Source organism: Eufriesea mexicana, unplaced genomic scaffold (assembly GCF_001483705.2).
Source record: "Eufriesea mexicana isolate 0111107269 unplaced genomic scaffold, ASM148370v2 scaffold452, whole genome shotgun sequence".
Lineage (NCBI taxonomy): Eukaryota > Metazoa > Arthropoda > Insecta > Hymenoptera > Apidae > Eufriesea > Eufriesea mexicana.
Window position 1 is genome coordinate 237,829 of NW_016908612.1, and position 14,342 is coordinate 252,170.

At 33.6% G+C, this 14,342-nt stretch overlaps 1 protein-coding gene across 1 annotated transcript in view; it reads left to right on the forward strand.

Moving 5' to 3' along the window:
- LOC108545507 (uncharacterized) overlaps nucleotides 1-14,342 on the forward strand; it is a gene marked incomplete at its 3' end in the record, with an annotated part of 247,049 nt that overhangs the window by 222,363 nt on the left and 10,344 nt on the right. The window contains exon 7 of the mRNA XM_017897169.1: nucleotides 2,543-2,598. Within this exon, the coding sequence (XP_017752658.1) occupies nucleotides 2,543-2,598 (56 nt within the window). The remainder of the gene's footprint in view (nucleotides 1-2,542; nucleotides 2,599-14,342) is intronic.

The window sequence follows — 14,342 nt, forward strand, 5'->3', positions numbered from 1 at the left end:
CGTATTTTATATACATACTAATAATTTATTCCCAATTTTTGTCTTTAAACCAGAAATTCTAAATTAATAATATAATTTTCATTTCCTATCCTATCACATCATCCTATTACATAAAAATTACATATATTACATAAAAGAACACAAAGAGAAACGAAAATTTACCAAAAAATTTTATTTAAACGCTATTTTCGGAGTTTCTTCTTCCAACAATATATGTGAAATTTATGATCTCTGAAACTTTATTAGCACACTATACAAAGATAATACAGTACACTTATGAAGTTACACGAATGTGTCATATATGTGTACAAAATTACGTATGTATATCTACCAATTACGTATTCTATATACATACTAATATTTATACTAATAATTTGTTCCCAATTTTTGTCTTTAAACCAGAAATTCTAGATTAATAATATAATTTTCATTTTTCACGTTCCAATTTATAAAATTTTTAAAACTTTACTTCCCAATTGACTAATTAGAAATTATATTCAACTCCCAATATTGAAACCAAGGCCCAAATTTTCATATTACACATAAGATTATTACCCAAAGAGTAAAGAAAATTGCTATGGTAAAATTCAATGGTGAAGTAAACTCTACATTCCAGCGGTGTGGGGGTGATCCCTTCCCCCTGTGTTCTGTCTTGTGTCACCAGTCTTCTGAAGACGACCTTTGACCTGCGAGGCCCTAAACAGGCCAGTTCTAACCATTCGCCCGTTCAATAAAGATCTATACAGTTTTTCCACAGTTTTCCACTGACTTCTATTCCTTTGCGTTGTAACCCCTTTAACACAGTGTAAATGATGCTTCGAAGAGTGTCCTAGAGCAGTCAATCGTTACAGAGGAATCAAAGAGTTAGAACCAATAGGTGAAGCGAGACAGAGAGTGGAAAAATGAAAAGAGAGAACTGATTCATCATTTGAATATAATATCGCGTTATTATTTTTCGTGTAAATATATTTCGTGCTTTTCGTTGGAAGATAAAGATATTATTGTCCCATTCTATCTAATTCTAGATAATTGGAACTACTTACCATTCGAGTTTTCGACAGTTACAATCTTGCTCTACGCTTTTCGCACGATCTTACGAATCTTTCTGTTCCTTCTTTCTTTTTATTGCTTTCACGAGTTCTACAATCGATTCCTCAAATAGGAATTATAAGTAAAAATGATAGCGTTATGCGGGATAGCCTTTGCGTTATAACCCCTTCAACAAAAATTTGTCAAAAAATTTCGTGTAAACGCTATTTTCTGTGTTTGGTGTTCCAACGATACGAAATTTATTAAACACGAAGCAGGCCATTGTAACTTGTAACGGTTAACACTAGATTTACGGAACCTTGGAGAATCCCAGACTAACAGAAGGGTTGCTCCAGTTATACTATGGTAACAGATTTAGTTAACTTATACTAAGACTGTTAAACTTTTGCACTCGACGATTTTTTGGCTAGAGAAGAGTAGAAAATCAAGGATTCTGTATTTAAAAATTGACGATACTTTTTTGAGCAGTAAATAAATAATTGTATAATAATAGAATTGTAGAATTATTTTACATTGAAATCGATATATCAATTAATATCGATCTTCCAAATTTGATGAAATGGTGACTGAGGGTCACCTCTCGAGTGCGAAGGAATTGAAATCGATATATTAATTAATATCGATCTTCCAAATTTGATGAAATGGTGACTGAGGGTCACCTCTCGAGTGCGAAGGGTTAATTTTGACAAGCCAATGAAGCATCCGGGTGATTTGCAATGTTAGTTCCGCGAAGCAGACCGGGCACGGATCCTGGCGAAACTAAGGTCGCGAAAATAATTAACGCACTACACGTACAAGAATTTGCCTCGCCGCGATGGCTCGTTGCATAGCGATCTGGTCGGTGAGGTCGGTACTCGTCTGTACAAAGTACGGGCTGGGTCCATGCAAAAACAACGGAGATTGTGCATACGTCCCCGGGGATGCGATCAGGCCGCTTACCTCGTCGTCCACCTTAAATGCTCCTTAATATGTAAGTTTTTCTGGGACAGTCCCTTTCAGCGGCGCCGAACTTGTCAGAATTTGGACTCGTTTCCGTATTCGTCGTATTCCATGCACATCCGTCGTAAATGCCTGCGCGCAACGCTCTTAACTTAATGGGCCTTCTTACCGAATCGCTGAAAAACTCGCGGGGTAAATTGAATAAAGAGCAGCGTTGTCTTTATATTAACCGAAAAAAACCTATTCGAAACTGTCTTCGGTTCCAAAAAGGGCATAACTATTTATCTTTTCAACCTGCAAGACCATTCGCTACTCCTGTCTTCTATATATACCTATTGCAATATGCATCGACATCGTGAAACGAAACGAGTGCAATCCGGTATTCGTGTATTTACTTCACTTTTCCAGTGGAAAAAGAATTCGGATAATTCCATTTTTTTTTTTTTTATTTTTATTTCTTTAACTTCCAAGGGTTTCCATTTTGGTTTCGATTATGATAGATAAGTTCTCGCGGTTTTTGCGTCACCTAAATTTTCTCGTGTTCTTGTTGCAGGTGTCAGACAGGTGCAGGATATCTACGTAAGGCTCATTGATTCTGCAACGAAACAGGTAAGAACGAGAGTATTTGTTTCTTTGTACTTTATACGTTGAATTCGTTGCGAATTATGGGTAAGAGAATATAATGACTGTATTAATGCGAACTGTTTTGTAATTGTTTACGTAAGACGTCTGTGCAGATGTTATGTAACTGTGCAGGAAGAAGTAACGTCTAATTGTGAAAGTATTTGTGGAAATATTTATGAAGAAATGAGAGGTTAGATTGATACGTATCGTTGATTCGATTAAATAGTTGGAGTTAATTGGATGTTGTTTAGGTTATTGATTTTGTGGTATTTAATTTTGGATTATTAGGTCGATGCATAGGAATTACTACTACGTACAATATGTATAATCATCGTGTCAAAGATATAGTTTTTGAAGAAATTTTTCTGTAATATATATTTGTCGAATAGTTACTCGAATATTATTAATATAAAAATTCAGAGTGCTTTTTTCTTTGCCAAAAATTATAAAAATTGGAAGCTTGTGCAAATGTTGGAATATTTCAATGCGAAGTTAACAAATTTTCCATGGGAGTATGAACTAAATAAAGCGTTAGAAAGTGTTACCAACAATAACGTTTTTGGAAAAATTATTTAAAGTAGTTTGGAATATTTAAGGAAATAATATATCACGCGAAAATATTTAAAAATTGGATACTATTCCAAGGGATCATCATATTTTCGAATACATAGACTATTTTTTAATGAACGAGTTATTTCGGAAAATAAAAATTATATATAAGTTTCGAAAATAATTTCTGGTTCCAGAACTTATAATTTCTATAAATACGAAATGATAGAATTAAATTATTATTTGAGAAGTATATAGAATTTTATGAAAATTATTTCAATTAAGAATTTAGATAGTATTTTAAAAGTTCAAATGGAAATGAATACATCAAGCTATACTTATTTTAAAATAGGTATATCTTAATATCAAATTTCGTTTTGTGAAATTGTGCACTGTATATATCATTTTCGTTGTTATTATTTAATTATTTATAAAACTTCGCTACATACCTAAATCGTTATATCTCATGCTTGTTATACATAAGCATACCATTAATAGTAGTATAAATGACTATACATTTCGGAATTTCTATTTTTTTTCCCCATTTTTGATCAAGCATTTCACTTTAATTTTATTTATGTCACAAATTCACTGGCAGAAATATTAATAATTACAGATCCGCAATATTTATTAATACTTTCGATAATGACATAATTGACACTCTTCTTAAGAATTTCGTTTCTTTTCTCTCAGGTTAATTATTCAACTTTTACTTACTTATATCGAAAATTACCTGCCAAAAGTATTAACAAAAACAGATGCACGATATTTACAAGGAAACGTCTTTTTAATAATATCATAATTGACTCCCTCCTTCAAAATTTAAAATTTCTTCCTCTTAGATTAGCCATTTAATGTTTCTTGCTTATGTAAAAAATTCCCTAGTAAAAAATATTAACAAACATAGGTCCACGATATTTACAGAGCAACGTTCTTTCAATAGTATTACAATTGACTCTTATTTTCAGAATTTCAAACTTTTTTTTTTCTCTCAAATTTATCATTTAACTTTTACTTACTTACATCGAAAATTCCCTAATAAAGAATATTAATGGATAGAAATAGATGCATGATAGTAATAAAGCAACATCCTTTTAATAATGACATAATTGACTCCCTTCTATAAAATTTCAAATTCCTTCCTCTCGGGTTAGCCATTTAATGCTACTTACTTATATTGAAAATTCTCTACCAAAAATGTAAATAAAAGCAGGTGCACTATATTTACAAAGCAATGTCCTTTCAATAGCGTTATAATCTACTCCCTTTTTCAAAATTTCAAATTTCCTTCTCTCAGATTAATCATTTAATTTTTGCTTATTTATATGGAAAATTATCTGCCAGAAGTATTAATAAAAACAGGTGCACTATATTTACAAAGCAATGTTCTTTCAATAGTGCCATAATCGACCCCCTTTTTCAGAATTTCAATTTTTTTCTCTCTCAGATTAATCATTTAATTTTTACTTACTTATATCGAAAATTCTCTACCAAATTTATAAATAAAAACAGGTGCACGATATTTACAAAGCAGCATTCTTTCAATAGCGCCATAATCGCCTCCCTTTTTAATGATAGTAATAAAGCAACATCCTTTTAATAATGACATAATTGACTCCCTTCTATAAAATTTCAAATTCCTTCCTCTCGGGTTAGCCATTTAATGCTACTTACTTATATTGAAAATTCTCTACCAAAAATGTAAATAAAAGCAGGTGCACTATATTTACAAAGCAGCATTCTTTCAATAGCGCCATAATCGCCTCCCTTTTTCAGAATTTCATGTTTCTTTTCTCTCAGGTTAATCATTTAACATTTACTTACTTATATCGAAAATTACCTGCCAAAGGTATTAATAAAAACAGATGCACGATATTTACAAAGCAACATCCTTTTAATAATGCCATAATTGATTCCCTTCTACAAAATTTCAAATTTCTTCTTCTCGGGTTAGCCATTTAATGTTACTTAGTTATATGGAAAATTCTCTATCAAAAATATTAATAAAAGCAGGTACACGATACTTACAAAGCAACGTTCTTTCACTAGTGCCATAATCGACCCCCTTTTTCAGAATTTCAATTTTTTTTCTCTCAGATTAATCATTTAACTTTTACTTACTTATGTCGAAAATTCTCTACCAAAAATATTGACGAAAACGGGTTCACGATATTTACAAATCAAGGACACTTTTAATAACGCCATAATCGACTCCCTTTTTCAGAATTTCGAATTTTTTTCTCTCAGATTAATCATTTAACTTTTACTTACTTATGTCGAAAATTCTCTACCAAAAATATTAACGAAAACGGATGCACGATATTTACAAAGCAACGGCACTTTTAGTAGCGCCATAATCGACTCCCTTTTTCAGAATTTCAAATTTTTTTCTCTCAGATTAATCATTTAATTTTTACTTACTTATATCGAAAATTCCCTAACAAAGAATATTAACGAAAACGGGTCCACGATATTTACAAAGCAACGGCACTTTTAGTAGCGCCATAATCGACTCCCTTTTTCAGAATTTCAAATTTTTTTCGTCAGATCAATCATTTAATTTTTACTTACTTATATCGAAAATTTCCTAACAAAGAATGTTAACGAAAACGGGTGTACGATATTTACAAAGCAACGGCACTTTAAATCGCGACATAATTGAGAGTATCCTTCATGCTGGATCAATGCACGAGTGGTGGAGTGTTTTCCTCTGTGTCGCCCGTTTCCACGCGATGGAACTCCTCCGAAATAGTCGCAGTGACGCGTTCCCGCCGCTGAGAGTATTATCATCTGAGCTACAAGCACTTAATTTTCCGGGGGGTTGATTCCTACCCCTCCAGGAAAGCAGCGACCGCCGCACGTCTGCCCCATCCTGTTATCTGCGCCACGTGGCGAACCCTGCGCACGGTCCGCGAACCACGTGTTGTGACCCTGTATACAGGGCCGTAGATCCTGGCGCGGCGATAGGGCGCAAAGAAGGATCATAACCTTCGAGCAAACGCAAATACGCGGCCCGATCACCGGCACGATAAGTCTTTACGCGTTCGAGGGTGCTCCTCTGGCTAACGCCGCTTTCCATGAATCGCGTTTCGCGCCTACCACCGACGCGACATCTACCCAACAACGCTGTAGATCGAGCCACGGGATAACGCAGTGTAAACAAACGCTTGGCGGACGTTTCTTACAGATTCTCATCGAACTATCGGCTTTGGTCGAATGGTATGGTGTTTTCCTATGAATCATTTCTTTCCACATAGTTTGTGTTCGTTATTCTCATGTCGTATTTGGTATTTTTAGATTTGAGAACTGAGTTGTAGTCCTTTGAAAGTCAATGTAGTTCGCAATACCTCTTAACTCTTTGAGGTTAGATGGGTTGAAAACTGTTCCATTTTTGGCTCAGATTTTTGTGCATGGTGGGATATATTTTAATCTATCTAGAGAAGTTGTCGATGTGCGTTTTGTAGCACGAAAAAAGAAATTGGCACTTCGTGATGCTATCTGAAAAGTGTCCCTTTGTTTTAAAAAAAGAATGCATTTCGATAACTTTCGTTTAAAACATTTGGTTGCATGATGGAATTATGTATGTTCAATTCTGTAACTCCGTGCAACTTGGGTTTTTATTTTCTTTAAAATCGGGTGCCTTGGAGAGATAAGGTCTGTAACAGATTCACAATGTTTAAAGGAATCTAAATTTTTGAGGTACCGCATGTATTTTATAAATTGAAAAATGTAGGGTTTATTTCGAAGAGATTAGCGAATTAGATTGATGGAGATTGAAGAAAAGAAGAGAGAGAATTTTAGATAATAATATTTGTTTGGACAGCCATACATGAAGGCATTTGATCGATAGTACGAAAGTACTATTCGTTAGGAGTGGAATTTTTATGTTAAATGAAGTGTTTAGAATGATATGGAATACATGGTAAAAAGGAAGGTCCAAAATTATATCAGTAAAGTCAGAAAATAATTTAACGATATATATAGAATAGTTAGAGTTCCAATATTTGCTGGAAATACGAATCATGGTGGCGCTAGTGTGCTCGATGGAACATCGCTTTAGAACTGTCATAGTAACAAAAGATGGCTCACAATTATGTGTAATCTTTTTATTTATTACTTGGTGACACTAGTTACTCTATAGAAAATCGCTTTAGAACTGTCATAATAATAATTTAACGATATGTACAATATTTAGAGTTCCAATATTTCCTGGAAATACGAACCATGGTGGCGCTAGTGTGCTCGATGAAACCGCTTTAGAACTATCATAGTAACAAAAGATGGCTCACAATTATATGGAATCTTTTTATTTATTACTTGGTGGCGCTAGTGTGCTCGATGGTAAATCGTTTTAGAACTGTCATAGTAACAAGAAGTGGATCATAATTACATCGAATCTTTTTATTTATCACTTGGTGGTGCTAGTATACTCGATGGAAAATCGCTTTAGACTTTCATAGCAACAAAAGATGGCTCACAATTATATGGAATCTGTTTATTTATCACTTGGTGGCGCTAGTGTACTCGATAGAAATTATTCTTAGGACTGCTATACAAACGCATCATTATCAGATTGAAATTTCTTATTTATCAATTAATGATATTTTCTAACGCAATACATTTATTTGATCACTTTAGTAATCCAGTGATAATGCATATATTGAATTATTAAGACTTCCATTTTGCTATACGTATTCTCACCCTTTTCATAACACGGTATTCTAAAAATACAGTTTTGATATAAAACTGTAAAAAAATTGCAAAAATCCTGCCATGACACTATAATGAATTTAGACAACCCTCATATGGAATGCTTCCATCACTCTTGTTGAATTTTTTTATGGATATGTATTACTTTTAGGTTTCAATTAACCTCCTCACGTTATCTGTTCTTTATTGTACATTGTCGTATCCGTGACACCAAAAATTGTTCACAATTTGAATATTTTATAAGATTCCACACTCCATAGTACTATTAACTTTTCGTTCAATTATGTTACTTAATTATTCTTCATTAATACTCTATGTTAGTACCATTATATAATACTTAATAACATAAATACTCCTTAGCTTCAAAAGCTTACATAATCCTTCAATTAAGCCAAATGAAACGATATTTTTTGAGACGTCGAATCCTGTTTCGTTAATAGGCATGTCAAGATATTAACGTTGAATCAATCAACCGTGTTATGGAAAAATGAAATACGCTATACTTTCCCAAGCTTTGAATATATTTTACATAATATTTGACTCGGTCCAAGAGGATAATGCTGAATAAATTAGCCGCGTTATGGAATAATTAGGTATACTGTATTTTCCAAACGATTGCATTTAATTTACATAATATTTCACCCGTTAAAAGCAGCGAACGTAAACATCGGAATACCTTCGTATAGCAGTGTATGCCCCATGAAATATAGACTTCGTGGTAAAGGATAGTGTGTCTATCGCGCGAGAGGTATACCTACTTTCTTGAATTATTTTGTTTCGTGTCGCGACCCTAGCTTCTAAGTACCCATAGGTACTTGCACCATTTTAGCAGATTAAATCATCTTGGGGTTGGTCGGTTACGGAGGTAAGAAGAGCAGTAGGGAGAAGAAAGAGGCGGCCGTGGACGAGGAAGGTTGGGGAAACAGAGCTGATGTTAGTTTTAGCTGATTAAATTACTAAGCCGCGGTGGCCTTGCGTCGGCAGAGACCGTTCTTCAATTCGCGATCCATTCCTTTTATTAATCGGATCCGAGTTGCCGTGAGGTTGAATATCTCTCAGGGACCAAGCACCGATCTATGCGTCGAGCTGCGATTAAAAGAGTCCGCGGGCTGTTTGTGTCGAGTTTTTGAAAATTTTGCAATGGCTACCTGGGCATCTGTAGTTTCCAAAAGTTGTCCTATATCGTTTGTCATATCGTTGTTTCAAAAACCAGAGATTAGGCACAAAATTAATTTCGAGATCTATGTAGAAGACAGTTCTGAGAAGTTTATCTTCATTATGGTGATTCCATATTTTATGCGACTAATCGTGAGATAGAAACGATGGAGACATCACGTATGATTTGAAATCTTAAATGGATTTAGAACATATTAATTTTCTTTCTTTTATACAGACGTATTTGAGAAAGCAGGAATTTATGGTATATTTGAAAATATAAAAATAAAGGGTTACGATACTTTATTATGTAGATAAAGATATGGTATTACTAGGTTTCTGTAGGTAATAGAATTATTGTATATAACAGTATTATGTATATAAGAATTATAAAACTTATTTTATAAAGTGAAGTTTATTAGAGATTGGGAAAATTATAAATTATCCTAATTTTAAACAAACTAAACGCACACATATGTCAATATCCCCGAAAAGGATAAAGGAAGTTTAACCAAAAACTGAAACTGTGTTAACACGAGAATAATCGTGTTAGTGACGGATGAAATATCAATAACAATAAGAATAATTCATTATTTATTTACAGAAAAACAATCACATGTTCACATTTATTTTCACTATTACAAATCAATTACAACTGACCTATGCTCAATCTCTCTGGTTTGTTCTTTCTACTTTCATACATTGCATGAACATATACAATTCACACACACCTCGATCATTACACATATACTCATTTATCACAATAATTTGAATCCATTAGATATTGGCACCCCAGGCATAATTGTCCCACTCATCTCTTTCTTACAGCATCGCTTCATTATTATATCACACATATATATTCAAAATATATGTTAACCATTACCACATATATAGATAAAAATTCTGTTGTAAGAATGTGGTAATGGATACATAGATTTTTAAATATATGTCTATTGGAACGAGTGGAACAAGTATGCATGGGATGAAAATATCTAATAAATTCAGATTATTATGATAAATGAGTATGCGTGTAATGATTGAGGTGTTGAATGAATTGTGTATGTTAATGTAATGTATGAAAGAAGAAAGCAAAAAGGAAAGTGATTTGACATATGTTAATTGCAATTGTGTAGTAACGTGCAAGTGTGAGGGTGTATTGTGATAAATTAATTGTATTTCATCTTTGTAATTAAATAAATAATTGTTCTTATTGTTATTAACATCCGTACCACGTGTACCACCGGTGGTACACTCAGAAATATTTATTTAATATAAATGCTGAAAATATGCTGAAAACATATGTTTATGACAAATTTAATTCTGTAAAATATATTTCCACTAAAGGAATGAGGAATTATACAAAATGTAGTATAGAACAAAACACACAAATTTGTTTAATTGTTATATATACAATAGTTATTAATTACACGTAATGGTTAATTTTATTAAAACAAGGGATGCATAAAAATGGCTTATTCGGGCAATCGCTGCAAAACGTCGCTACTCATCTACTTCTTTTTACTAATCGAAAATTTTCCAACTGACTGACTTTCACAGTCGAACTGATCGCAGCACCATGTGTACCATAAATGGTACACGGTGCGATAACTACTCTAAACAAGCTAATTACTTATGAATTGATGGTGTAATGGCATATTGCGTGATAATATATCAATTTTTGGCCAAAACGACAAATGGCCCGGAGATCATGTCGGGCAAAAACGGCTTGGCACGAAACGTGTTAAATTTTATCCACTATTTACAATTTTAGTTAGAGTTTTATTCTCACGCTTGAAAAGATTGTCAATAAATTAGAATAGAATTTTCGTAAAATACTATAATATGCTATTAGAATAAAATTATGTAAATATGTTTTTCTTTTGCATGTAGAAATATAATCATAAAATGACGATATTTATGTTTGGATGTGAGGTAATAACACATTGGTATTTTCTCAGTAGTCTATACCGTTTACCATCATGTTAGATCCGTAGAATGCTTCTTGTTCAGTCTTCTCTGAATAGGTAGAGTATATAGATGTTTAACTAGTGCGTTATTTATTTCTATTATATTACTTCAATTATTAGGCTGTCCCATAAGTTTCTTCCTCTTTTTTTGATGCGAAATCATTAGACGATATTTGTTGTTTAAGGTTGATTTACTGTGTTATACATGAACCGTTTTGCTCTATTACCTTCTTCCATCTCCCAGGAAGCCTCATTATTCCCTCTTTCCAAAATCGTTGAGACTTACTTGCAAAATTGACGAGGTCCGTATCCGTCGTTGCTGGGCGGCCGCTGCGGTCTTCATCTTTCGAATCAAAATTGCCAGCTCTAAATTTCTTAAACCAATTGCGGACGGTTCTAATAGTCGTAGTACCACTCCCATAAACGGTGCAAATCTCGTCTGCAGTGTCCTTTGCACTGCTACCTTTTTTAAAGCAATGAAGAATAACATGCCGCAAATGCTTCTTTCGGCTATCCGTATCGAACGTCGTAGAAAAAGATTTTAAAAGAGACTTTGTCAGCAACGAAACGTACTTTGAAAGAGCTGTGAGACGACTGAAATCGATGCCATAAACGGACAATAGATAAGTCTGCATGTTAACGAACATAGCCGGCTCGAGGACATACATAGCGTGGCGCGGAAAAAACTTATGGGACACCCTGATATAAATGAAATTACGTCGCTTCGAGTGTGGAAGATAGTGAACAGTGTGGATTTGGTTTTATTAGTGTGAATGCAAGTATGTGAGGTCGAGTAATGGCACGAATGTAGATATGTATGTTTTTGGAAGTGCGAGTGGAAGATCTAGAATGTATGGTGTTGTGCAGTTGCTATGGATCAGAGTCAATTTGTTATAAGGAGTTTCACTTTGTTATAAGAAACGTGAGAGTGAACAATTAGGATATAAGACTAAAAGCGAGAGGAAGACATACAGACACGAGAATCGATATATATTTACTCTGTCCGTGTATGGAGTTTCGCGAAACAACTCGTACGAAGTGTTTAGCAAATCTGGGTTGACGTGTTCTTACTGCGTATCGTGCCCTGCAAAATTAACACACGCCTAGAGTTCTATGGATTAAAGCTCGAAAAGCAAAAAAGAAATGTCACGTAACATTTAATTGCGTACACGGGACTACTTTCCAGGCTGTTCCAACGACCTCATTAATGGAATAGCTCCGTGATTTACATGTCTCGGCTATTTATTTACCGAATCGATTAACTCTGTAAAATAGGAAATAGGAATTTATTAGAAATATGAAACGTGAAGATTCGATTTCCAGTATTTCGATGCTAAAATTTTTTAAAAATTCGAAAGGCAATAATAGTTAGTCACTTTGGTCTGAAAAATGGATTATTCATTGAACTGTTGGAATATTTCCTATTTTCTTTTCTTTTTCTTAAGAATTACAATTGAAATTCGAATATTTTCTATTTCCTTTTATTTTTCTTAAGAATTACAATTGAAATTCGAATATTTTCTATTTTCTTCTCTTTTTCTTAAGAATTACAATTGAAATTCGAATATTTTCTGTTTTCTTTCCTTTTTCTTAAGAATTACAAGTGAAATTCGAATATTTCCTATTTTCTTTTCTTTTTCTTAAGAATTACAATTGAAATTCGAATATTTTCTATTTTCTTTTCTGTTTCTTAAGAATTATAATTGAAATTCGAATATTTTCTGTTTTCTTTTCTTCTTCTTAAGAATTACAATTGAAATTTTTGATTGGAGATTATTTTTGGTAACAATTTATTTAAGAATTCGATGTTTTATCTTTATTCGACATTTTATTCTAGAGTTTGGAAGCTTAATAATTACTATTCTAGTTATGAAAATATGATTGTTCAATCGATTTGGTAATTATGTCAAATTGGTAATAATTAGTAATAGTGAAATAATATTCACATGACTTGGAGTTTTTATCAAAAATATTAAACTGTCGCGTATGTACATACTTACTTGGTTTATTCGTCAAATATTGAATTCCAGATTCAAATGAAAATATCACATCACCTAAATTGGCTATAAAATATTGAATCTCTATTCATGTATAAAAATAATATAAACAATTACATTTTCACATAAAAATGAATACTTTCAAGTATTAAGAATTTCTCATTTGTTACTAAAATGTTAAAAATTTTGTTACTAATTTTACTATAATTTTTTAATAAAATTTTTGTACTAAAATGTTTAAAATTTGTTATGAGACTTATCGTTAGTCAGTTACACACAATTTGCTGAAAACTCAAAAATTCGTGGGGGTCAGTGCCCATAGCAAAAAAGTAAATACAATTTTTCTATTAGCATCTTTTCTCGTGTCACCACACATTGCACATTTTTCAATAAAAAACTTGCTTAGGAATTTAGGAATTTACTATTAGGCTCACTAAATCATCTCCAAAATTTTCAATTTAATTTTCATTGGAAGTCAATAAATCAGCGATGAGCAATATTTATTATAAGAAATCCTCAAATAATATAATTCTTGTCCCACGAGTCTCTTTCCATGACCCCACTCATTCATCATTTCTTCCTAAAAAGCTAACTTATCCTAAAATTTACTATACTGGGCTTATTAAATCCCCTTCAACTCAAAATCATGAAAAACTTACCGATTGCAATCTTCCTAGAAATTCTTTTTCATAGTCCCACTCGTTAATCATCCTTCGCTAAAAATCTCGCCTAGAACTCAACCGATAACTCAAAATCCTTTGAAAGTAGACGCGCGAGTGTAACAAATCACTTCGCAGAAGTTCCCTTTCATGCCATTACTCATCCCCGATGTTTCCTAAAAATTCCCGAAAATCCGGCATTAAATACGAATAACCCTGTCAAAAACCTGTCATCAGACCCAGGCAATGGAGACACGCGTCCACGTGCCTGTGGTAAGAAAATTTCCGTAACCCGGTGTCCCGGTTCACAAATTGCAATTCGGAAATGCGGCCGACTAGCTCGAGACCGAATCAAGTGGTCGGTTATAAATCCGCAATAATTGGCTACACCGAGCTGGCTGCTGAGCCCGTGGCGAAGCCCTCCTACCCTTAAGCTGTTCTTCAATTTCTTCGCTCCTGGCCAAGGTATCTATATCTACTTTGGCCTGGCGCAGCGGCAGAGAGTAGCAGAGCACTCTCGACGGGGAAGCAGGAGGAGAAAAAAAATACAGGATGTCGAGAACTGCTGTGCGTTTCTCGTTGAAATTTCCAGAAAAATACGAGCAGCTTCTGCAGAAAGAAAAGAGTGGCGTGCAGCCGCGGCTGAATGGCGCTAACAACGTACGTTTGTAAGCGCTTGAGAACGAACTTCC